Below are 27,272 nucleotides of genomic sequence, written 5' to 3' on the forward strand. Positions count from 1 at the left end.
TCTCCCTCACTCACAAGTACAACGCCTACCCATAACCCCTTAGTGTAGAGCCTCTGTTATAACCTATTTGTCACCAAAATGATAATGACCAAGTCTTAATCGCTGACTGAAGACTCTGTCCATTGTCATAGCATCATAGCGTAGTTTATTGGGCCATCCATGGGCCCTTCCGCAGTAAGAGGCTCAATGTTTGCCATCTTTTCACCACACTGTACTTCAGATGATCTCCTCATTCTCTTCAACCTCCTCCTCGTTCTACTAATCCTCCTCTCCCTCTTTTTCATCATTCTCTACATCCTTACTCATGAGTACAATGCCAACCGTGAGGGTGCCAACCAACACAGGATGTTTACCTTGTTTTCACCACACTGTATTTCAGAAAATCTCCTCATTCGGTAGCACTTTACATGATGTCAGTGTTGCCCCTTATTCTCTTCAACCTCCTTGTAAAGAAGTTACAGTAGCTTAGGTGCACAGATAGAACACCACATGGGGGGAACGCCCAGCCTCTAGCCTCTAAAAGGTCGGGGGTCACGGGTCACGGAAACGACGTATCTTGGATACAAGAGTCTTGCAGAGAGACTTGTCGCATGGACGCAGACCAGGCGGACACTTAGACAGGCTTGCTGAAGAAGTGAAATGCACAGAACTTTGGACAAGTTGAAATGCAATTCCTTGCAGAGAAGTAGAGTCTCGCCTTCCGAAGCAGTGGAGCAACGCTAGCTGAGGAATTGTTACCGTTTGACAATGTGCTTATGAACTAGCGTGCACCGTGGGAGGAATATGGAACCTTTTGAGATTTTATGAACATTTGTGTGGGGATTTCCACACAAACCTTGAACATGGCAGAGGAGCAAGCTGGAGAGAGAGCTCGGCCGTCGCTGGCTGTTGCTGAGACCTGTTGCGCAAGCTGGTCCTAGTCCAGATGCGAGCTTTTCCCCTACGCTTCATCCATACACACACTAGTAGTTCATACACTCATACTAGTAGTTCATACACTCATACTACCAAGTTAATGCTTACATAGTGTTAGAAGTTAGACAGGGACATGCTAACTACCTAATCTCCTCCTCCTTCCTTCTAATCTTTCTCTCCCTCATCTTCGTCAGTCTCCATCCTTACTCATGAGTACAATGGAAACCCTCATGGTGCCAACCAACACAGGAAATCACTTGGCATGTGTGGTCCAGCTGAGCTAGTTTGTCATCATGGGGAACTACTCAAGCACTTTCTCTTCCTGCTTTGACCTCGGTGACCTCCAGCTTTGTTATGAGTCATACTGTCATGTGGTGCATGTTGTTTGTGTGTGTGTGTTTGTGTGTTTGTGCATGCATGCATCTTCCCCCTTTCTCCACGCCCTGCAGTAGCTGTCCTCTCCTCTGTTGCATGTTACTCCAGCTGCTGCCACCGTTCCCTGCTGTCAACCCCACAGTGTCCCTGCAGCGAGCGCATTGCTCTCCTGTCAAACGACAGTGTCCCCTGCAGCGAACGCATTGCTCTCCTGTTCAACTTGCAGCACGCAGCAGCGAGAGAAAATCAAAATGGCATTGCTCCTTTTGTGACTTATTACCCTGGGCAAACAAAACCATTATGCATCTTGAAACGCTTCCAAGAACAGCTCGGTGGCCCGGCTCCTAGAGCCCAGACAAACACACGCCGCCGCCGTCCCTCAAAGCACTTCAAAGATTTCAACCCACGGCACGCTGACGAAAGACAACAGCGAGTGCCACTGTCCTTGTCATGTTTGATGTATGTCCTCTGGATGCTTTGCCCATCATTTGAGGCTTTTAAAAGGGCCCTTTTTATCGCTTCGTTCTCCTCTCATCATCCCATGTCGAGGCATGCGTGCAGAGGCTGGGTTCAGCTCAGCTTTTTTGGCTCGTAAAAACAACCTGCAAGCGAAACGCTGAAGAATGCCATTGTGCCACTGCCACTGTCTGACGCTGGGGGTTGTTGTGCTGTTGAGAGGGTTGGGGTGGTGGTTGCGGGGGCTGGGCACCTCATTGTGGTCACATGACTTGTGGCTTTTTTGGAGTTTTTTTTTCTTTTGTTGTCAGGGCAGGATTGATCTGATGCTACAGTGCATCTTGCTGACCAATCTCTCTCTCTCTCTCTCTCTCTCTCTCTCTCTCTCTCTCTCTCTCTCTCTCTCTCTCTCTCTCTCTCTCTCTCTCTCTCTCTCTCTCTCTCTCTCTCTCTCTCTCTCTCTCTCTCTCTCTCACATCTAGCTTTACCCACTTTCAAGTCCATATGTCAATTTGACCTCTCTGTTTGCCTTGTGTATACTTTTCAATTCAACTCTGTGTACTATCTTTAAGTATTTGTTTGGCTTGGTTTACTTTCTTTTTTCAACTTCTCTGGTGCAAGTGTTTTTTGTTTTCCTTCTGCCTTGCCATCTTTTACTCACGCTGACTCTGATTTGCCCGCAGGCGTCCGACTTTGTCATTATTCTGTACCAGAGGAGAGCGGTGGAAGCCTTCAGTAAAGGAGGGAACCTGACGTTTGGTGGCAACTGCACTGTGGCAGTGGGGCCTCTTGGCAGGTAGGAATATATTGTTATGTATTTTTTCGTGCTTTATTTTTAGACAGAGACAGAGTGACAGGAAATAAGTGGGGAGAGAGAGATGGGGAGGGATCTGCAAATGACCCGGGCAGGAACCGAACCCGGGTCGTTGGCGTAGTGAACTAGTGCCCTTCCGTTAGGCCACAGTAAGGCAGACCGGTAGGAACCTTGACCTCACACTGCTAATCACATGCCTTCACTCGACGCGCCAAAAAGCTGTCTGTTTTATATGGGTAAAGGTGTGTCTCTTGGTAGTGTATCAAATCACATCAGAATGACGTTGATTAATTGATTGCTAAGTTACTTGATTGAATCCTGTTTCAATATCCTCAGTTTCACCAAGCATTGCTTACAGAATATTTGTGTTCGTATAACATGTGTGTCACTATGGGCTGGCATGTATAATGTAGGTCGTGTAATTTGTTTTGGATAAAATTGTCTGCTAGATATAATGTTAAGTAGAATACGTCATGAGTTATACTAATTACGCAGGCAATGTAATGCAAGATTAGTTCTGACACAAACAACAGCAAAAAGCATAAAGTAAATAATGTGGAAAAATAAATACAAGTGTGATTGAAATTAAGTTAATGTGAAAACCTTCAAAGATTAAGCCTAATTCTATCCTGAATGAATGAGGAAACGACAAACGAGTAGAATTTATTATTTCCTACTGTGCAATCTAATATTGGTTGTACATTCCATCATACAAAAGTGTCCTTAAATTAACACATTGGGCTCAGAAAATTTTTTTGTGCGGTCTTGTTTTATTTGACATTTACGGTCCTCCAGAGAGTCATTTATCCCTTATATGTTGATGGTCATTTGTAATATGACTTTGGGGCAATGCTATTGGGAAAATCTTCTTGCTGTTAGCTAGGACTGCACGTTTATGAAAAAAAAGATTATCACGATTATTTGAATCCGAATTGAAGTCACGGTTATTAATCATGATTATTCAGCAACAATAAACAACTGAATTTTGTACAGAATGTTATTAAAAACAGAGAAAAAAGAGATTAGCAAAATAAAATGGAATTGTAATAATTAAGTAAAAGGCCAATAGCATGAAGCTTAGGTGGGCTGACAGACTTTTGGAAAGAAGCACCAGCCTATTGTTCTGGTTTCAAGGACACCTAAAGGCAGATAAGTATCTTGCCCCCTGTGTGATCAAGATTAAATCGTGATTTTCGTTTTCTTAATCATCACGGCCCAAACCCCACTGCTAGCAGAACACCAGCAATGATCTGTTGTAGTGTATTCTTAAGCTTGCGGGTGGCCTCTGTGGGGTTTCTGACCACAAAGTGCCTTGATGGTTGTGGCAGAGGATGGTCATGTAGAGGCCTGTGGCAGACTTACGTTCCTCATATTCATAATAGTGAATGTTTAAGGCAATGAATATGTCAGTGTTATTGTAATGTCCCAAATGCTTTCAGGAAATCATAATTTCTGTTCTTGACAGTTGACTTGATCATGTCGTTGGTGTAAAATAACATCCTGATTCTGTCTTCATTATGCCTATATTTTCTTGTTACTGTTTTTTTTCTTTCACTCATGGTGTAATTTATGGGTTGAGAAACAATGAGGCAGTCTTTCAGACCACACAGATTCTTTCTGAATCAAGTCATGTTATGTAACTTTGAAGACATTTCACCCTCATTCAGAGAAAACGTGTTGCAATTGGATGAAGAATTCAGTGTACGGGAACACACATTCTCATGAGCTCACTGAACCATTCCTTTAAAGTGTTGGTTTTATTTTTCTATAGAGGAAGTTTACATGGACTTAATAGTCCACACGAAGGGCACCGTTTGGTTGGCTGTTTTATGTAGGAAATGGAAAATTCTGAAATGCCCAGTTGGGGGAATGTGTCTTGAGTACATTTTTTTTCCTGACACATTGTCAGACTGTTGCTGGATATTTGCCCAGATTTGTTTGTTCAGATCTATAATCATCAATCACATTTAGACTGCACAAGGATAAAATGACCATTACACAAACATTCCTAAAATACCATTTTAGTGAAAACCTTTGTGCTTGTAGTTACCAAGATCACTGTGTTAACTTGTTTCAAGTTAATTTAGCCTCTGTGACCACACACACACACACACACACACACACACACACACACACACACACACACACACACACACACACACACACACACACACACACACAGTTTATTTATCTTGTCCTAAGCGGCAATCAGCATCCTTGTGCAATGCATTGTGTTGAGCACGACTTTCTTTTTTTGTTGAAGGATAAATTCAGAGCATGTCTTGGTCACTCAGAAATGTCTCATTAAATCCAGGCCCAACAGGCAGTTGCTTAATAAAAGGCTGTGCAACTGGCCAGATTGCGGATTTATTTTTAAATTTATCTTAAGGGAAAACACGTCTTGGTTTGAGATGTTCTTTTATTAACCCTTCCAAACGGTAATCCCCATAAACCAGCTGCATACATCACATATGGGAGTGGTGTGTTTTTGTATTTGGTGAAATGGCAGTTGATTTTATGTTTTTATTCCTAAAATCATTTACATCTTTAATGGCATTAAGGTTTTCTTGTGCACCTAAATAAAATGAAATATTCTGTAATTTGAATTCAGGGAACAGACCCAGGATTCCTGCCTGTGCTAGTTTCTAAAGAAACTCTCATAGGTCATGCTGTGACTTGCAGGATCTTTGAAGACATTTGGGTTTTTGTGTTGTTGCTGGGACAGCAATGGGCACCACTCCTCTGCACCCAGCACAGCAGTCCCTGCTCCTCTGCGGCTCTGCACTCTCATTGTGCAAACCAGAGGGTGTAAGGAAGGGCGCAGGGTTGCACTGATGCAAGTCACAGTGCATTTTTTTCTCCATTATGTTTTCTAATGATTGGAGCTGGCAGAGAATAATTATTGTTTACAAGCCAGGCTGGAATGATGCCTTGAGCGTGCATTTTATTTTTAGCAGTTGCCAACTTGATGTATTTACTGTATGAGGAGCACTTAAAAAGCCAGAGTGTTTAGTTGAGGTTGGTGCCAGCGAGCTAAATTTGGGAATGGTAATTTTTCTCGTCCCTGCTTGTGGTGGGGTGCGCGTGTGAGACAGAGAGTAGAGAGGGAAAACACCGGGAGACAATGCGCACGACGGCACATTAAAATGTGTGGGATGCAAAAAAGCTGTTTTGTTTTTGTACAGTATGTGGTGTTTTCCTGACTTTGATCTGTTACCAGGTTGGAAAACTGTATTTATTTACTTATGGTACTAAAACGTTTTCCTGTAAACTTTGCTGTCATAATTCACAGAATTGATCTGAGATTAAAAAATAGTTTTTGCAATGGAAAATTACAAGGCATTGTCCCAAAAATTCCATTCCAGCAATATACAGTTCTCAAAATAGTAGTTGAGAAAACGTTTAAACGGGGTAGGGATGAGGCTTAATGTTGCTATGCAACCTAAGGGGATACCTCCTTCACTAAAGATGACGGCTAATGTTATTAAAAATACCAAAACACTGCCACAGCATTCTGTTACAAGCCAGATAACGTATGTACTGGATAATGTTGGGTAGTGTTAACATTTCCTGTCTGGACAACGTTAGGAATGGCACTATGCTCATCCATCAACGTCATTAACTTTAGGGAGACTGGGATACCTTTTAAACAAACGTTTGACCACTGTAACCCATAACAGACTCTTTGTTTTAGATATAGTAAGAATTATATGATTGAGTTACATATGCAGTTGGACACTGAAGTCTGCACCGGAGCTAGCTGTAAAGCCCAGTGTTGTCAAGCAGCTTGCAGTTCATTGTTTGAGGACAACCACAAGGTTGGTGGAGGAAGTGGTTCTCTTTGAACAAGCCTGGACCTTTTTGCTTCCAAAATACAGTAATCCCTCAAAGACATGAAAGTTGAAACTTTTTTGAAATATTCACAAAAATGTTGCTTTGTGTTCTAAAAATCTTGCTTTGTGTTCTAAGAATGTAAGACCTTAATTTTTTTTGAAGGCTCGGTCCTAACATCTGTCCACATAGGTGCCTGGGGATGCACTGTTGCATTGGTATCCCCACTTTTGGGCTCCTGAAATAAGGCTTTCTCAACACTTACTGCAGACAAATGAGTGGAGTGCAGCAGCAGTAATATTGTTAAGAAATAAAGTAACCAAAAAAAGCACCACCTCTTGAAAACTTGTTCTGGCAGCCCTATCGTGGTGCTAACAGTAGGACACTTGTCTGCTACATGGCTGACCTGGGTTTGATTCCAGCCCGGGTCCTTTGCCGACCCTTTGCCTACCCTTCTCTCCCCACTCGCTTCCTGTCAATGTCTTCACTGTCCAATCAAATAAAGGCAAAAAAGCCCAAAATGTATATTTGCATACTCATTCTGGCGCCCTTGTCTGTCCATCTGTCCTGTAGAAACCTGGAGGCCGATGTAGCACTGCGCAGCACATCTCCCGTCTTCTCCTACTGCAAGTCGCGCGGCCTCTACGCCGGCGTGTCTCTGGAGGGCTCCTACCTTCTCGAGCGCAAGGAGACCAACAGGAAGTAAGTGTCAGCTATCAGAGTTAAGCCAGGCTCAAACTACACGACAATCAGCCGGAATCTTGGCTGAACACCCCTCCCCCTTTGCGACAATCGGTGGAACTTTACCCCGCAGGACCATCACAAGCGATTGCCGGGCAAGATTTACTCATCATTACCGACTTTCTAAGATAGAATTTTGCCAGTTCAAAGAGTCGCTGATCACAAATCATAGATATCAAACAGTGTTCGAGAAATAGAGCGGTGGGCATTGTCTCGGGTTTTTAGGATCAGGGATAAGATTGATAGTTGTGATTCTCTTCATGTGTGCACCACATCCCAACGTCAAAATCGGACACAAAATCGTGAGTCGTGTAGTTTGAGATTGCCTTAAGGCAGTAGAATGTTTGCAGACCTCCCTTCCAAAGCCTCATACACATGCAGTAATGCTGAGTTATCGGCCCAGACCTTTAGCTCAGTAGTGTCATACCTGTGGTCCCATGCTATACTGTTGCTGTGATTGGGAGGTTGCAGGTTCGAGCCCCAAGTGTCGAATTGCCACAAGGAAGACCTCTGGTAGGTTTTGGGGATTCTATAGTTTCTGTCCACATGGCTTCAACATGATCTCCCAATTTGGTGAAATGTCAATGCTCTTTTTAACATTACGTAATATCAGTGTTATTGCCACTGCCAATGTTCGGTCAATAGACTCGATAGGCTTAAATACTGAATTATTTTTGGCATTACCTTAACTGTGCTGAAAAAGCCAGTGTAAACATTTACTTTCCCAAAGAATTTCTAAAAACTTCTCTGACATGACCACAGAAGTTAATCCGATGCTCAGAAGCACGTACTTTTGAGTTCATACACAGATCATTTTGGCGTCTGCTTTTACTCAATGAACTGTGTTCATTTGGAAACATGTACCAACTGTGTTATTCTCTACTCTTCTGTTAATAATCAGTCACTTATTTTGTGCAGTTTTATTTCAGCTTTTTAATTATAAAGTACATTTCCATTGACATGACTGTTTTGTGATATCTGTTTTGTAATATTTGCTTTTCTTTGCTCCCAACTCTGATTTCCAGTTCAAGTCTGTGGTCATTTCAAATAACTCTTATGAGATTAGGCTTCTGTGCATTCTGCACACACCATACTTTTTTAATTTACAGAAAACAATAGGTATGCTTTATTTGCATCATCCAGTAGTTCCCAGCAGCTTCCTTAGAGTTCAGGATTCGATGCATGTATACACACCAAGGTAGTGAGAGGTTACTCATTTGGTGACTTCTCTTAGGTAGTCCAGTGGATTGTTCAACAGATTATGTGCAGATGATGAGACTAACAAACTGGAAGTTGAAATTATGTCTTGTTAAGGTTAAATTCAGTGATTTGGTTTTGTTTAGGTGATGGACGATACACGATTGTGCTTGTGCTTGTGCTTGTTGAGTGTGTCTATAATTGTATTTGTGTTTGCAATTATTTTGTGGTGCGTCTAGGTTCTACGGACGAGACATCCGTGCCTCTGCCATTCTGAATGGAGATGTGGATCCTCCTTTTGAGGTGCAAGAGCTGTACACCATTCTAGACGACTATGTGGAGAAGTACACCAATGACTGGCAGAGGAGGCACTCCAAAACCCCATCAAATCGTCCTTTCGGCTTGTCGGTCTGTCCTTCTAAAGTGATCATTGAATGAAATAATTATTTTCACTTTGTCTTTGTTTTTAAAACCGAAAGCTTAAGTGTGGCTATGGAGTTGTGCTTAAAGCTAAACATGGTTCTGGGGTTAATATTTAATGTAGAACTAGCCAGTGAAATGAACTAAGAAGTGTTGCGATTTCATTTCAGTAACATCAGGTCCTTTTCAATTGTGTTGTCATATTGTGGCATTGTCATTCTCTGTTTTATTGGGCTTGTGTAATCTCATTTGATCTTCATAAGTCACATGGACCTTATTTGATAATTGGATCTAACGTGCTATTAGTCCATTTCACTACTCTATTGTCCCTTGAACATTTAGGAAGGGGCGTCTTGACTGTCACCTTAAAACACTATATGTATTTGTCCACCACATTTATTTTTAACCTCTCCATTTGGTGCCAGACGTTAGCAACAGGAAGCTCTGTTCCGTCCGATCTGGCGATGGGGTCGAACCGGACTATTAAAATCAAATCTAAATTAAGCTTAGAAGTAATGCAGATTAAATCCAGGAAAAGGAGACCATAATCAAGCGAGCCATGAATCACAGTGTGCTTAAGAAGTGGGCGAGCGAGGGAGAAAGGGGGAATTAAGAGGCTGGCCTTTTATTTATGCACTGCGGAGATGCCTTTCTTCTGTCCTCGCAGGATAAAAAGGCTTTTTGGCTTGTTCCCATCGATGTATATTTAAAGACTTGACATTCCCCACTGGAAGGGTTGCATCAGGGTTAGTGCATATTATGAATCTCACGACTGACTGAGATGACTGCAGAATACCCCTTTGGCTGCTTTCATCATCAAAGGTCATATCTTGCATGGGCATGCATTGCATGTACAATTAGGGCATACAATGCTTCTCTATGTACATACTTTGTCTTTTCACCATGAGTACAGCTCAAGTTCATGTGGGTCTCTATTTTATGAGTGATTTGTGAATTTCGTGGAGTGCAATTAAAACTTCAAACTCCCATCTTTCTTACAGCGGTCCCCACTGTGCTACCACTGTGCCACCACTATGCAAATATGTGGCATTCTGAGGATTTTGAGTGGTAGTTTCCCAAACTGCTTTCTATTGTGTTGACGTCAGGTATTATTCTGTTATGTCACTGACAGATGCCCGGACCTCCCAGACCTCGACCTCCTAGTCAGAAGCCCTCATCCAGCTCTGGTGGCAGTCACAGTGGTAGGTTGGATTGAAGATCTGTCCCTCCTCTTGTCTTGTCTTGTCAACCTGTACTTGACTCTGTGCAGCGTCAATCTCCACAACAAGTGAGTCTGCTAATCCTTGCGTTGTTTCCTGTAGATGGTGCAAAACATTATGCCGGAGATGATGTAGTTCCTATATCATCTTTATCCCCCCCCTTCCTTTTGACTGTCCCAATCCCTTAAGAAGAATCCCTTTTAAATACCATGTGCAGACTGACAGGAGCTCTATGTCATAACCTGCTATTGTGACCAAAGTGTTGGGCGATGAGAAATTCTAGGCCAAATATTTGGTTCCCTTCTTAGCTACATATCTATTTTTAGCCGTGAAGCAGCAAGGGGTGGATGGGATTGTTGTGCGTAATCTGGGCCTAGGGACCTTTTCTACTATAGGTGAAAGTCACGGCGCGGATGATTGGCACGGAATGCCTGTGTTGGGTTGTCGAGTCGGGACCTGCCCGTTTTTTAGCACTGAAATTGCCAGTAATCATGTCTCCATCTGGATGTTTTTTTTCTTCTTCCACCCAAAACAGATTCAAAACCTGCCCTCTACCCCAGTCTGTCGGTCGTAAAAAGAGACAGTGCCCCAGGTGAGTGGTATTGCGTGTTGACTTAATTTATGCAGTTGCTATTTAGGGCTGCATATCTCAACCCCCAAACTGGCTAACTAAGTTAGTAGCATTGGAGTCCCCATAATGGCAGGTGGAATATTTAACTTTCATAACACTGATGTGGCATAACACTGATGTGGCATAATAGCAAGCTAAGTATAGCTAACTCTCTCCCACTCTCGCTCTCTCGCACTCACTCACCCTTGCACTCTGACACTCTCACTCACACACTGTACAGTAAACAACAGTTGATACAGAGATGATGATTGAATTACACAAAGGGTTGCCCAACTAAGGCCAAGACTCCTAATCCATGTGTTGAATTGACCAAGGTTACGAATGTGTTGGCCATGTTTATTATTTTAAGTTTCTCAAGGAACACAACATGGATAATTTTAATGAGCAATTAATTCACAGTACTTAAAGCCGTTCGTTGATAAGCCTGTGTGTGAGTCTAGTGGCGTCTTGTCAGACAGGCTAAGCGAGGACATGTTTGTTTTCTGTTCAGTGGACAGAATTGCATGTTTATGATGGTATTAAGGGGCTCAAAAAAAGCAAGGGGCTGATGAGACAAACCCATCCTAATCAAATTTCATTCAACCAATGGAGTGTGTGCTTGTGCGTATAAATGTTTGTGTGTATGTACTGTATGTCCGACTCTGTTTGTAATGTATGTATATTTGTGTGTATGAGTCTGAGTGTGTTTGTGTGCATGTACACAGTATGTCCGAATGTTTGTGTGTATGTGCTGTATGTCTGGGTACATTTCTGTGTATGAGTCTATTTGTGTATGTATGGCTGTGTATGTCTTTCTATGCGTCTTTGTTTGGGTATGATTGTGTATTTCTTTCTATGTGTCTGTGTCTGTGTATATGTGAGTGATGAGGAGTTGTTGTTTTGTCGTGCCAGACGCCATGCGTCTTCCGTGGTCATGTTTCCATCTGGACTTAGACAGGAAGGGCGTCCATGCTCCCTGGGCCTAGCCCGGGTACAGTAGCAGACAGCAGCCTGTTGAACACATACTTTCCCACACGCACACATACAGTAGTATGTCAGCTTAACTACGTGCTGCATCATGTTTGCCAGTCATGTCTTCAGACACACTGTAAAAATTCAAAGGTTCAAAGGTGGTTTGCTACTATGGTCCTCGAAATCACTTTTAGGAGAGCAGAGGCACTAATCAGTTGTTGGAGGAACCCAGAGGTTCCTGTAAGGTTCCTCGGCGAACCTGCCAAGGTTTCCTTAAATTCCACTCCAAATCACCTTCAACACTGCTTATAGTATCATAATGATGAGTCATGCAAGTATTATTGAGAAGCGGGAATGGGAGAATGGGAGAATACACTGAAAGTGGGCTGAAATTACTGTGCGCGCACACAGGATGTCTGCAGTTCCCTTTGTTTTCCTCTGTTACAGGCGGGAGAGGGTGGCTGGCTGTGTGTGTATGTGTGTGTTTCTGAGCAGTTGCATGACTGTAAACGTGTGTGCGTGTTTATTTTCGTAGCAAGTATTGGCCCCTTTCATGTCTTTTTCAAGTGGTAAAGGAAATAAACATCAGCCAGATGCCGTATGGTGCATGTGACAAGTCTGGGCATATACACAACTCGACTATCGTGCCCACAGACTAAAGGCCCGTGCAAAAAAGAACCACACCGTTTCAATCATGTGCATTTTTTACAGTAAATATATTGCTGCTTCTGACCTCTGACGGTCAATGTGACCGAGGGCTCTGTTGTTCTCACGATCGCAATGCTAAGCTGTTGTAGGATTAAGTTTGTTGTGGCTTTACATTTATGAGGTTTTTTTTAGTGTTTTCCGGCATTATGTCTCTGGGCTGCTTCTTCGAGGTGAGCTCCCAATAGGCTTTTAACACAGCCTGAATACAATCCCTATTCCTAAGCTTAACCCCTAGAGGCGCTATTGTAGTGCATTGCCATGGCTTGGTAGCTCTTCTCGACAGGTAGCTCACATTGACACAACACTGGCAAAGACGTCTCAGAATTACTGCAATGTGCCCTCAAAATTCTTCACAGAAGCCTGGTTATTGTTCACCACACGTTGGACATTCAGCGTCCTCCAATAAAGGAATTCACAATCTACGTACTGTAAGCAAGTGGAAATTGTAGTGCAGCTACATTGTCTAGAAAAGTCTACACACCCCTGCACTCACAATCTGTTAGATTTGGAGTGCTTTTGCACTGAGGAGTGAACAAATGTTGCCACATCAACATGTGCCATGCTGATAGACCCTTATAAAAAAGACTGAGCTGTAATAAAAAAAGGTGCTGCAACAAAGTATTACTTTAAGTGTGTGCATATTTTAGACGGAAGCATGTCAAACATGCCATGTGAAAGATAAAACTTCTGAAACAAAAGAAACTTAAGAATTGCTCTTTGCCAGTGTACTGTGCCTCTGTAACAAGCAGCAAAGCAGCAGAATGATGCCTGATGCGTGTTTCCTGTGCATTTGACAGGGCGTGTGTGTGTGTGTGTGTGTGTGTGTGTGTGTGTGTGCGCGTGCGTGCGCGTGCGTGCGCGTACGTGCGCGTGCGTGCGTGTGTTTTCTGATCAGGAGGATGTGTGTTTGTGCATCTATGTGTGTTTTGGCACAATGTCTGGACATATTTGTGTGTGTGGGTGTGTTTTGTGGGAGTCTGGTGGCGGCTCTTCCGTTTGTGTCCGCTTGTATTTGTAGCAGTACATCACCTCCTTCCAGGGAGTCCGTACAGGGAGGAGGAAAAATGACCCTGGGCAACATGACCATCCACAGCCAAACTCCTCCTCTGAAGTCACATTCTATATGGACACCAATGCCACCACTGTTTTTCCTTCCTCTTCGTCGTCTTCCTCTACTTTTTACCATATTTCCTCCATTTATAGCCTGACCTCTAGTAGTGTAAAGCAGTGGTTCTCAACCTTTTTTGAACAAATATTCCCTTGATCTCATCCTAAGCCTGCTGACGCGCCCCTTAGTATTTAAAAATAAAGGGGGCACTGTGGCGCAGCGCGCTAAGCCCCCCACATTTGGGCTTGCATGCCCACCCACGGGGACCCCGGTTCGAATCCGGCTGGGGTAATTTCCCGATCCTCCCCTGTCTCTCTGTCCCATTCGCTTCCTGTCACCATCTTCGACTGTCCTGTCAAATAAAGGCATAAAAGCCCCTAAAAAATATTTAAAAAAAAATAATAATAATAATAAAATAAAATAGACTAATGCTCTAATTGCAGCTGAGAATCCCTCCCTGTGTCCCAGCCGGTTACTCCTCATCTACAGTATGGCTGTTTTTTATTTTTTTTTAAATTCTATTAAACACCTTGTTTGAATTGTAACCTGCCCTATTTGTAGCCTCTTCAGCCTCTACAGTATGTATGTTTTGTTAGCAGTAGCCCTGACTATTGTTTGAGGAATTACGGGTAGGTAACGTAGGTTATATTCGTTTTTTAAACTTTGATTCTGTTGTGCACTGACCCCTCAAGCACATGTACAAGTTACATTCCCGTATACTGGAGCCCATTTGCTCAAGTGTAGAGGGTGAACTCAGTTTACTGCATGTGCAAAACCTGCGTGAGCACACGGTACCGTTTTTCTCACTCTCTCTCACAGACATACACACACACACACACACACACACACACACACACACACACACACACACACACACACACACACACACACACACACACACACACACACACACACACACACACACACACACACACACACACACACCACACCACACACACACACATTTAGTTATTTATTTTCTTTTCCCTCCTCCTGACCCTCTCTGAATGGACAGGGCGCATTAAGCTTGATGTGGATTCGACAGAAAGTACTGTAGCCTACCTTTTTAAGTGTGTGATGTATTTGCGGTCAGGTGAACCATTTATGTTCGGATCTTTCTGCTTTCGCTCCCAGCTGGGATGGATTTAACATGAGCACTATATTACTGTAGTATAAAAAGGCCCATGCTTCAAAGGAAAAATAGCAAGGAAAAAGTCAACAGCTAAGAAGAAATTACAGTGTGAGTTAAGGTATCATCTGTTTTGACAGACGCATTTAGGTTTTTGAATGAAAGGGTTTGCATTGCAATCTAAATGTCTTGCAGTCTTCCTTGCCTGTAGAAAGAGCTGGGACCTTCATGCAGCATGTTAGGAAGGCTGGCTTGGAAACGTGTCTGGGTCAAACCATTCAACACCGCATACCTAGCATCCTACCATGGGTCACACAGTTAATTGTGCTCAGTTGATTAATAGACTAATCTGGGTCTACCCACACTCGCTCTGACCCTGCACAAAACTTTGCGACCAAGTCAGTCTGGCCAATCTGACTAAGTCTGACATTTTAAATTCAAAATTGAGCATTTTGAACAGCCCGTTTTGGCAATGCACTAATTCCATTATTGGCCCAGCTAATTGCTAGGTTAGAGGACCGAGCGAGGGCACTGATTGTTTGTAGCGCTGACCAGTAGCATACACAGTCATTTGAAATACGAGGTGGTAAGCCCATCCTCTGAATATTCTGAAACGGGGCAGCCATGTCTCAATGGTTAGAGGTCTGGCCTGTTGATCAGAGGGTTGCAGGTTCAAATCCCACCCTTACCAACACCTTCATCCATGGCTGAAGTGCCCTTGAGCAAGGCACCTAACCCCACATTGCTCCAGGGTCCTGTAACCAATACCCTGTACCTAAATATCTAAGTTGCTTTGGTTAAAATCATCAGCAAAGTCTTATGTAATTTAAGTCACCGTAGCTTCGCCAGACAAGGCCGTGGCTCGATCAGGTGACTTTTTTCCAAGTGAAGACCCTTCAGTACTCATTTTTAGCAATCCTGACAATTGCTTGAAGCCAGACGAAATATCCAAAATATCCAAAACGTCCGCCCTGTGAAATCAATATATACTATGTATGTACTACGTATGTATTCCGGCGATCCTCCTCCTTCCTCACTGTTCTTCACGAACAGACAGAGCAGAGCAGCACGTAGCCATTACTGGAACGCCTCCCCCGGTGTCGCACTCTTCATTTCCAGCGGTTAGCGTTTTAATTTGTCACTAAGTGGTGGCTTTGAATATCACTCCTTATTTATATTTAGCCTCGGGCCGATTGCGTGTGTGGGTGAGTAGTTCCTGTTGCCTTCCTGAGCTGCGTTTTGCCCCTCCTTTGGCATACATATTTAAGATCATTTGTGAGTCCATCACTGGCAAATTGGTCTCGAACATGAGAACAGACTGACTGCAGACAAGAGGGATCATATTCAGATATGTGTATTTGGTTGTGAAATATTTGTTTCCTTTTGATGTTTTTTTTATTTTATTATTTCTCCTTTACTTCTTCAGGGTAGTCACATTGAGACTGTTGTCTCTTTTTCAAGTGAGCCCTGGCGCTGTTAAATACCAAATCACCTTCACTTCCAAACAAACACCTTCAAATGAAGTCAATACATGTGCACACACTGTCTTCACCACATTTAAAATTGGTGCTGATTCACCACATTGAAGATTATTCCATTTGTTTAGTTTTTACAATATTGACTCCTGGTCCCCCCACCACCACCACCCTTCTCATCCTGTCTGATTTGGCTTTCACCAAGTCTGCTTCCTGCCTTTGTAGCCCTTATCCCAGGCATCTTAGTCAATTGATGGATCATTAAGTCATCATATTACCACTTGTCATGAGCTTGTTATTATTATTTTCTCTAGTCTCTAGTCTCTCTCTCTCTCTGGAGACAAGTTTGTTGCCATAGAGCCAGTGTTTGTGTGTGTGTGTGCGTGTGCGTGTGCGTGCGTGCGTGCGTGTGTGCGCGTGTGCGTATGCGAATGAGTGAATCCACCACTCTTACTACTTCCTGCAATCTTCCTGTCGTTTTTCTCAACAGCTTCATCTCGCCTTTTGCAGCGGAGCGTATGGGGATTCATGAAACATTCTCTCAACAGCGTCTCATTTGTTGCCACCCACAGGCTCATTATGCTGCTGCTGTAATTGACACCCATCCCCCCATGGCCCCGGGGGGCCGTGACGAACGAAGCTAAAGCTGCTCTACACACTTCCACTGCCGCAGTCGTTCTCCTGGAGAGGAAGAGAAATGGAGAGGGAGGGAGAGAGGGAGGGAGGGAGAGAGACCTGGGCGGGGCTGGGGTTGAGGTGGATTTGGGAGGTGGATGGATGGTTGAGGAAGAGGGTCCATGATGAACGATACTGTTTTTTTTTTCTTCTCTTTTTTACATGTTAAAATGGTGAGATTACTTTCGAGGCCTCTGTTGGCATGTCTGGGTTTGCAGCCCAGGGCTGTTGGCTTTTAACCTGTTCCACACTGAATGCTGTAGGAAGTGGGAAAGTGGATGTGTGGTTTTATTCTTTTCTTTTTCCTTCCAATGCAGTAGTTTGTACACCACAGCTTCTTCTTTGGTTTACCTACTGTGAGCAAGATGTTTGACAAGATGGCATTGTCATCATCCATTGATGTATTGATTGATTCTTGGATAAGGTTCAGCACAAACTCAAATGGTCCAACTTGGAATAGAAGGTAAAAGCTTAATAGTGCTCACACAACATGGTCAGAGCATGTGCAGGGGATGGAGAAGGCAAGCATAGAATAGTTCATGTCTGGAGGATACTAACGTGGTCTTACCATACACTTGCACTAATGTCACTCCTACAGAGGGCATGGAATGGCCGGTAACACTTTACTTGATGCCGGCGTCATACGTATCAAATAGCAGTATCATAACAGTGTCGTAATGCAGTCATGTATGTGTAAAATGTCATAATGCAGTCATGTATGTGTAAAATGTCATAAACATGTTATGTCTGTCATTAACTCAGTGAGTGCAATTTCAGACCGGGGGGTTGCCATGCTTTTTTCAACATTTGAGTGTTTTTTCAAGATCCATAAAAATTGAGTTCTTTGTCCATGAGAACAACAAACATACCATATCAGTGTGTTAAGCCCCACCCCCCATAAAAAAACACAATTGACTTGATATCAAGTCTTTGAGTAAAACAAGTCTTTTTAGAATGTATGGCACAGTGCCAAAGAGCTACGTGCTATTCTTTCTTGGTAAAGACCGCCCTAATAATACGATGTCTGCTTTTCATGACCATAAAACATTTATGACATTGACATCATGTTTATGACTCATCCATGACAATATTATGACACTGGTATGTCATACGTAAGATGCCTGCATCAAGTACAGTGTAACCGAATGGGCAAACTGAGAAATGTTACTGGAAGGAAGGGTGAACTCTGGGTAAAATAAGTCGGGCATCTCAAATCTCACCAATCGCTAACAGTTCAATTCTTGGAGGGAGGGGGTGAACTCCATTGAAGTTTTAAATGTGTGTCACAGCTTCGTCATCCCTCCTCACTCCTCACTGATTAGTCTGTTGACTGATGACAAGGCCCTCCTGGAACATCCGGTCCAGATATAACCTGGAATTATTATTTTTTTTACTTTGTTGCTTCTAGTCAGGCCAGGAGCAATATATCGTTTCTGAGCTCCGCATAAATTGGGAACTCTACCCAGGGCTCAAAGTTGATTGCTTCTCGAAAAAGTGGGTGGAGGCGTGTTCAAGGCAGTGACATGGTTTAAGCAGAGACGTCCTATTGGGACTAAAATGTTTGGTTTAAACTTGGGCACAGGCTTTTCTGTCCTCGACCAGTAGCAAGCCGAGGGAGGTGGGTTAATCAGGCCATTTGGGAAATGTTATTCATTATCTTCTTGGTCAGACCTACATCTCAATACGAGATTTGAAATTCGATGATAATCAGGCAACCTCTCCTCTCATCTCTTGCTTTACTTGCTAATCATGCCACATTGCTTCTAACCGGCTCGCTGTCAGTCGATGGCCTCAGCCCCGTCTTGTCGGAGGCCTGTCACTTTTTAAGATTGCGTGTGTGAGCAGAAAACCGCATAGCTCGAGTGTCTCATCGCTGCCAAAACACACAACGAACCTGACAGATCTGAAGAGGCTTCTCCTAGCTCGGATTCCCAGTTGTCTAAATCGCTCCGGCTTGTTGTGTCTTGCATTCGCGGTGGCCGGGGAATGAGGTTTACACAGACTCGATATGCAGTTATTTTAGGATTTGAGTCAAAAGCGTTTAAGAGTGAAAAACTGCCCGACTGCAGATTTCTGGCGCGTCCAGTGATTTTTTGCTGAGATAGGAGCGCAAACTGAGTGCCAGGAGCAGACCCATACCATTCCACCCCCACCGCCCCTGTGCCCCATTTGTCTATACTGTAGATCTTTTTGCTCCAAGGAAGCAATTTGGACCACCTGTTTGAATAGCCATTTTTTTTCCACACCGATTTTTCCATGAGCTACTTTTAGCATACACTATATCAGATTATTCCATAGACTGGAGGTACTGTTGGGCAACTCTAGTATTTATTTGTGTCTTCATAATAGTACAATAGTTTCATGCTTGAATAGGCTGATTGACCACTTTATCGGTTTTCCATGAGTCACATACTTCCACCACCATATTGATTTGGGCATCAATGGAAGTTTACACTAGTCTTCCTCTTTGAGCATTGATGTGCACAGATGGGGACGTGGTGGTGGTAAAGCACTTGCCCTTTGCCCTACTGGACATAAAATTCCCTTTTTGAAAGTACTTTTTGGAAAGTTTTTTTTGTCCTTATGTACTGTGTTCCATGTTGACACGAACAAGTGGTTCACGATCAAAGGAAGTGACAATAATGCCCCAATATAGCTTATCTTCTATAGCTTAGTAAGGCAGCCTCCCCCACACCCAGCTTCTGCACCTGCCCCCCCCCCAAAATGTCTTGATATTGAATATTCTGAGGCAGGAGCAGTAGGGCACATGTTGAGGCTGGCTACCTGTATTGCTGACTGAGTAGTCGTATCAAGTGATCTCACTCCATATCCATTGACTCATTGTGCTTAGTTTCTGTTTTGTTTGATGTCTTGGCAGTACCTGTGTGGAATTGGCAGTAGTGATAATAATTTTGCCATGAATTAGACATGTGATTGTGCCAGTGGTGAGGTAATGTTGAATGTGTCTGAAGGGGGATTTACAATGAGAGGATAATGGTCGTGTCGTGTGAAATAATGTATTAATCCAGTATGGACAAAAAATTGGAAAAGCCTTGTAAATCAGTCTCTCAATCCCCAGAGGTTTACACTTGAAACCACTGATAGGAATCACGTACAATAAATGAATCAGTTTAAGCCAATCATGTAATTGTGATACGTGGTCATTATAACAAACACTCATTCTTGTGTGAATATGAATAAAAAGAAAATGGAGAATGACTAAATATTTGGCATAGAACAGTATACAGTCAGCCTTTTCAAAGTGTGGAGCGTGGGGTCAGTAATGGGTATGGATGGCTTCCCTGAGGGTGCACATATTAAGCTCACACTGCCATCTAGTGTGATCTGATGACAAGTCACTATTTTGATTTTAGGTGAATACTGTATGTCTAGGTTACAGCAAGTGTAACACATTTTGGCAACACATTTCAAGTAGAAATCAGCTATCAGTATCAAGACCGACTGAAATCCACTTTGATGATTTGTCCACCTAATGCCATAATCCCTAGGGTTTCTGTTATGGTGTGCTGCTGCATTCTTCTGAAGGGGTATAAGGTCTCTTACACACCAGGGTGTGGCGTGGCAGCAGCAGGAAGATGGTGGTCTTTCCGCCGAGTCTCAGGTGGTGTGTTCTACTTGTCCGTTCACACTTACCACGTCTGAGTGCATGGCCAATCCTGTTCAAAATTCTCCCCCTACAGCTGATGCTATTTTGCTATTTTGCCATTCATTGACTGTACATTTTTTAAATGCCAGGAGACACTGAGCCGTGTCCCGTGCCGCTACCACCTGGCTGCCGCTGTGTTGGTGTGGAAGGAGTAATCTGTTTCCATTCATTTTCCCCTCCAGCAGCTTCCAGTGGGTCAGCATGGACGTCGTCATCAACCTCTGCCAGCTCCGCATGGACGCCATCACCATCGTCATCCACCTCTGCAGACTCTGCATGGGGATCAGGTAGGAGATGTAGAAGCCTTAGGACCTCAACATCCCATTTCAGAGGCAGCACATACTGTATCCTCTGGCCATCAGACACTTGAACTTGCTATGACTTCTTCCGTGCATGACGCGTAGTATTCTGTATGTACTGTATGTACTTTACCTTGGTATCACTTCAACAGGCACTTTATTATGCACATTAATATGCAATTTGTTTACTGATCATCATTGTCTATAACTACTGGGTAGCCTCCACTGTTTTACTGTCTGTTCATATTTATGTGCTCTGCTGTTGAGTGTCTTTGTCCATTATATATTTGAGGTTAGGGATATGCTTAAACAAATTCCTATGTTGACATGGCAATAAACGTATGGAATCTTGAATCAGCTTCAGGTGGATCTGCCTCAGCTTGGGGAGCACCATCAGCTTCTGCTGGCTCTGCCTCAGCTTGGGGAGCATCGGCATCATCATCATCATCATCTCCCGCCCCGCTAATGGTCACTGCCGTCCATGCCTTTGAGGGCCAGCAGTCCGGCGACCTCAGCTTCAACGCTGGAGACCAGATCTCAGTCATCACCAAGACCGACTCCCAGTACGACTGGTGGGAGGGCCGGCTAGGAGGCAAGGTGGGGATTTTCCCTGCCAACTATGTAACCTACAACTGAGGAGGAGGAACCAGAAGACAAGCACACACAAAGGGGTGCTTGTGTTAACGATTGAGCACGGTTCAGTCCTTTTGATGGTGTTTTGGTTTCACACTCCCACTGAGGCTAGGGGTGGTGGTTGGGGAGGGGTGGGCGTGAGAGTGCTTACACTGACTCATTCATAATCGGTTATCACAGTGTAGGCTTTTGAGTGAAATGAACAAGGGAAAATTTTGACACTATTTGTTACACAATTATTTTTTTGACAACCGTTCAGTTGAGTGGCACACCATAACAAGCACATTTTTGAACACTAAGGTAAAAAAAAACACCCTTTGCTGATATGACATGACTTGTCATGCATTTGTGGGAAATGGTGGTGGTGTATGCACTTAAATGTTGTCTTTCTGTTAATGTTAAAGGAACTCTCCACCATTTCTGGAAATTTGCCCATTAGCCCACTTCCCTTGAGTTAAACAATAGAGGTTAACCTTTCTGCTGTTCTTCTAGCCGTTCTCTGAGTCTGGTGATATTACTAGTTCCAAGCCAGCATGTCCAGTACGCACTGTACATACAGCACAACTGAACTGAATGGGACTATTACTTTCTAGATAGTGCCATTGGGCTCAATTGATACATGCTGGCTTGGAGGAAGGAAATACATTAGAGAATGGCTGATAGACAGGGAAAGGGGTACAACCACATTTCCAGATAGAGTGGACTGTTCCTTTTAATGTTAATAATCTTAACTTATGGATTTAAAGTTGCAGAAAATGGTTGTAAATGTTTGTGTGGTGGTTGGCTGGCTGGTTCCAAAGCACACCATTTCCCAGGACCGTGCTGGGCCCTCATTAGGCCCAGAATGACACGTTTCCTCTTATCCGATTAAGAGTCTTCCATGCCAAAGAGCCAGGGGACACGATTTTTATATGGACAACAAAGGACGGTTTGATGAATGAAACGGATAGCGCTATTCCGTTAACACCTGCACTTTATAAACAGGAAGCCTATTATGTTACGTCCTCCTTGGCATGGAGGAGTTTTACAGTCTCTGCTTAAATCAATGCTGACATTCAGATGATGCCAAAATCTTTAAACTGAGAAACGCGTGTGTGTGTGTGTGTGAGAGAGATCTGCTACCTTTTCTACCTTCAAGGCATTTGTTTTGATGGATCTCTTTGACTTGTGATGAATTATATATTTAAAGTAAGAGGAAATCTAATAATGCATTGTATTTTTAACTGACATTTTATGGATATTGATTAAAACGTGTGCAGAAACCGTATCTGTGTGTGAAATATCTGTTTTCCCATCGTGTTGGTTACTATAAACCGTGGTGGATGACAACCGTATATTTTAGCTCATAACTGCCACTTATTTGTTTTTCATCCTTCTCAAATTAAGCTGACGGCATCGATGAATCACCCTATAATCTTCATGCTGGCAGCTGGCATACATCAGGGTCAGTTTCGCAACCGGTGATCTAAAAGGTGATTACTGAAATATCTTACGGGGCTTTTGCCTTTAGGCCTGTCAAAGGTTACACAATTGAAGCCTTTCTTGGGCAACGGACACCCCTCAAGTCCCTAAAACCTTTTTTGAACAAACACCCCCTTGACCTCATCATAAACCTACCAATGCCCTCCTTAGTATTGAAAAATAAAATGGACTAATGTCCCCCAATGGGAACTAAGCCCTGCCCGCCCCCACTCAGCTGTATCCTTCTCAACGCCCCCTTATAGGGCTCCCCGATGCCCCCATGGGAGGCTGTCGTGCCCCTGTTGAGAAACACTACCCTAAAACAAAACTGGCTTAATAAGATCATCTCTGACTAATGGCATATTGTGTAATAACTACTTGTGACATTCATACCGGATCAGTCACCTAATAATCACTCTCTTGCTGCCTTAATATAGGCTACCTGTGTAATCTTGTTGCGTGAGACACTTTCATTATCTCTGTGTGTAATTATACAACATACTTTATTCCATCTATGATGGGTTATTCATGAGATGATTCATATTGAGATGCAAAATCCAGATAATGGATGCAGATAATGTGCAATAGTAAAGATGTGGGGTTTTGGTCAGGTGTTTGGGTGGGTATTATAATTAATATAATGACACACTATAACAGATTTGTATCAAACTATCTATAAATATGATGGTTAGGGTCATATAATGCAGTGCCAATTGTAAGAAGAACACGTAATCAGTATTGGCACAAGCAGCCACACACACCTCTGAACACATTTAATATTATTTTCACTATCAAATTGATATATTGTAACTGTTTGAAAGTATCAGCACTATGGTATACAGATTTTTCATTGTGAATTGCTAGCCTACTTTTACATGGAACTTCAATGAAGATTCAGATTCAGAATCAGTGTGATCTCTCCTGAGCTTGTCATACAGAAGCTCTGTGCGTTATCTCCCTCTTCTGGTTAAATGGGGTTTCAGCAGTGCTCAGTTCTTCTCAATGGATTGTCCCAGAGGCTCTGGTTTGTCCTGAAACTGGGCTCCCCATGCTGGCGATTCAAGATATTGCACATGCAAGATGATAAACAGGAAACACATACAGTAAGCACTCACAGGCCACTATAATAGGCACACAGTGCTAACTCGCACGGTGCCACACGGTACCAACCAACTCAATGCATGCCAACTCACACGGTGCCAACGCAATGCATAGACATGCAGGCATGGCCAAGACAAGCTGATGCAGTTCAAACTGAACATCAGAATTGGGTATGTAGGTGATTTAAGTACATTTTAACATGGCATGGTTGTTTTTTGCCAGATAGGCTTGGTTTGAGTATTTCAGAAACTGATAATCTACTGGGATATTCACACGCAACCATCTCTTAGAAAATGGTCCAAAAGAAGTGAAAATACACAGTGAGCAGTAGTTCTACCACTCGTTACAACCAAGGAATGCATAATAGCATCTCTGAATGCACACAGCACCTCGAACCTTGAGTCAGTTGGACTATACAATGGCAGAAGACCCCACCAGGTGCCACTCCTGTCAGCTAAGAACAGGAAAATGATCATGCATAATTTAAGGCTCGCAGCGAGTGTATCGAGGGCCTAAGGGGCCGGTGCCACCTCTGGTCTAATGTTTTACCTCTAGGGTCTGGAGACTGTCTAGGCCACTTCATGACCATTTCTTCTGGAGCCACTCCTTCATTGCTTTGGCTGTATATTGTGGATTTTTGTCCTGTTGGGAGACCAATCCATGACACACTTTCAGTGTAGTGGTGGTGAAAAAGAGTTTGGTACTCAGGATTGTACGTTAAATGTCTCCCTTCATCTTTTTGTTGAAGCTCTGTAGTTGTCCTACGCCTTGGCCAGACAAACACCCTCAAGCCATAGTGTTACCACTTCATACATAATGGTGAGGAGGGTGTTCTGATCACCACCACACATGCTTGACAGCATCTAAAACAAATGTGGTTATCTTGATGTCATCAGACCACGCAACATTGGTTCTAGAAATCCACATCCTTAGTCTGATTGTGTCTGATGAGACCAAGATTAACACATTTGCTGTAGATGGTGTTGAGCATGTGTGGTGGTGACCAAGTGAGTACCGAGTAGTACAAAGAAAATTGTCCCATGCTTACAGTCAAGCCTGGTAGTGATACTGACATGGCTTGGGGATGCATGAATGCCCTCAACATTGGGGAGCTGAATTTCACCAAAAGAAACATGAATGTCAACATGCAGTGACTACTTCAGCAGATCATGATCCTCTCTATGAGATTTTAACATCTCTGCACTACTGGCTACTTTTCATTGTGTCAAAGTGAATATTCTTTAATGTTGTCCCATGAAAAGATATACGTACACATCTGCAGAAATGTGAGAAGTATACTCACTTCTGTGGCACACTGTATATCTTGTGAAACTGCACAACATATCCACTACTAAAATGATTACTGGCTAATCCCCCACCGCCTTGACTAAAGAAAATTCTGCGGGAAACACAGAATGCTATTGTTGACTATTGCTGACAACTTTGCGGCCATCAAGTGCAATGGCTGAGTGAGAAGAGGTCAGGAAGGGTGTAGATGGAGTTGCAGGAGAACAATTGAACAAACCTGCTCTTTCAGTCTCAGTCTCAAGTCTGATCAGATGGACTGCAAGAAATATTTTGTTAAGAATGCACAAAAACTGAAGGGGAAGTACTGTACCCTGCAAGCAAATAACGAGACAGCCAAAAGGACAGGAAATTGTTCATATATTGCAGTTGTTGTTATCATCGCAGTACTAGTCACAGGAAATACCTGGAAGTCTGATGGACAGAGTGTCTTCCAGCTTAACTGAAGGCTTGACAATGTCCCACAATGATATGATATGGCAATTGTTTTGCACTGATCTAAATGCTGTGTGCCGACCTGATACATCAAATCAAGACCTACCTACACTTGCATACATTTGAATTGTCTTTTTTTTAATGTCCTCTTGGTGTATTTCCTCTGAAGGAGGAGACATTACTTGGACTGTCCAGTAAGTTTATGGAGCATGTGGTTTGGGTGTGTGTGTGTTTTTTTTTTTTTTTTAATTACGAAATAATATAAATGAAATGAACAAAATAGAAGTTCAAGTTGGAAAAATGTAGCCTTTGCTACACACTCTTAAAATGAATGTGTTGGAAATCAACACATATTTTGTGCAAATGAAATGTCAACAAAATGTTGTCTTATACTTCAGATATATTTAACACAAAAAGTGCAGAAATAGCCAACACAGTACACAGAATGTGTTAATATTAACAAAAGTTATGTTGTCCCATTCTGGACATGGAGATGTGTTAAAAAACAACACAAGTTGAGTTGTGTTATTTTCAACACGTGTTTTAAGAGTGCACAGAGGCAAATGTAGGTAAACAACCCTCTGACAGATATGGTCACATGTGGTTTTAGTGATAGTACACCAGGACAGAGCAGACAGGTGATTCAGACAAACAGAACGTAATTGGCATGCCCTGCATGGTTGAAATGTCTTTGCAATATCTTGATCAGTGTCTACGTTGGGTTCATTCTGGTACTTGTCTTCAAACATGCTGCATCAACAAGCTGGCTCCAAAATGATACAAATGTCACCAAGTTGTCTCAATTGAGAAAGCTCATGTGACTAAATGTTTTTCCCCTTGTACTGTACCTGAGCTGGTTGATGATATCCAGCTTTCCTGTCACATGTGAATTCAGTCCTTTACAGCAGTTTATCTGCATACTAAGGTTCATTTATACCTAGGTTAGAAACATGTGTCTTTATGTTGGGGAGGGTCCCTCTGGGCTTTCAGTCTATCATACCAGTCAGGTCAGCACAGTATTCAGTGCCTGTAATGCAACAACAGGGTTGATCCAAAGCACCCTGAACGCTGACCCAAAGTGCAGTGTCACCACTGTGTGAGTGTCTCTCTATGCATGTTTGTGTCTTAATGACCCTGGCATGTACAGAATGACAAGCTTAACTGACTCAGGATAGCTCTAGATGTCACAGGAGCTAAGATTAGTGTGCAGGCCCTTGGACACCTGGAAACACAGATGGATAAGTAGAGAGACCTGACAACTGACATTCACAGCTGTTGGCCTCCTCACTTCAATTGGTGCTCCGACAGACCCAAGGTGCTGGCTTTCCACAAATCCTCTACCTTTTGTCATTATGTCTTGAAATACAGTAGTGAGGGTAATTGTATTGTCGGATGTCAAAAAACACTCAAAATCACTCAGAAAATGTAAGCTTGATATACAGTAGGCTACAATGCTGTATGTTGTGTGTATCACAGTGTTTCCAGAAGGCATTTAGTACAGTACATGTAGCACAAAGTGGTTGCCAGGTGACCTGTGTCCGTTGGCCTTCCCTGTCTTAGGCTGTTTGTTCGTTATTAATGCATTTAATGCATTTTTAATTTAACCAGATTTTTTACTATTTGTGGACATTTTTGGACAACGTTCAACTGAAATATTCCAGTAGTGCATGCAGGTCTGCTGACAGCTTCACCTGGGCCCAGGACAAAGTCATCTGAAAGGGCCCC

General features: G+C 43.0%; 1 protein-coding gene across 2 annotated transcripts in view; it reads left to right on the plus strand.

Moving 5' to 3' along the window:
• The window catches only part of sh3yl1 (SH3 and SYLF domain containing 1), a 35,825-nt gene extending 13,313 nt beyond the window's left edge, over positions 1 to 22,512 (plus strand). The window contains exons 5-11 of one of the 2 annotated variants that reach the window (XM_063184607.1): positions 2,430 to 2,542; positions 6,965 to 7,093; positions 8,569 to 8,737; positions 9,882 to 9,951; positions 10,505 to 10,561; positions 20,499 to 20,600; positions 20,971 to 22,512. In XM_063184607.1, the coding sequence (XP_063040677.1) occupies positions 2,430 to 2,542; positions 6,965 to 7,093; positions 8,569 to 8,737; positions 9,882 to 9,951; positions 10,505 to 10,561; positions 20,499 to 20,600; positions 20,971 to 21,248 (918 nt within the window). In that variant the 3' untranslated portion in view covers positions 21,249 to 22,512. Of the gene's footprint in view, positions 1 to 2,429; positions 2,543 to 6,964; positions 7,094 to 8,568; positions 8,738 to 9,881; positions 9,952 to 10,504; positions 10,562 to 20,495; positions 20,601 to 20,970 lie in introns of both variants that reach the window. The other variant, XM_063184606.1, reaches the window with a different exon arrangement.
• Positions 22,513 to 27,272: the final 4,760 nt, after the last annotated feature.

The sequence above is a fragment of the Engraulis encrasicolus genome, chromosome 19, assembly GCF_034702125.1.
Source record: "Engraulis encrasicolus isolate BLACKSEA-1 chromosome 19, IST_EnEncr_1.0, whole genome shotgun sequence".
In the NCBI taxonomy this organism is placed as follows: Eukaryota; Metazoa; Chordata; class Actinopteri; order Clupeiformes; family Engraulidae; genus Engraulis; species Engraulis encrasicolus.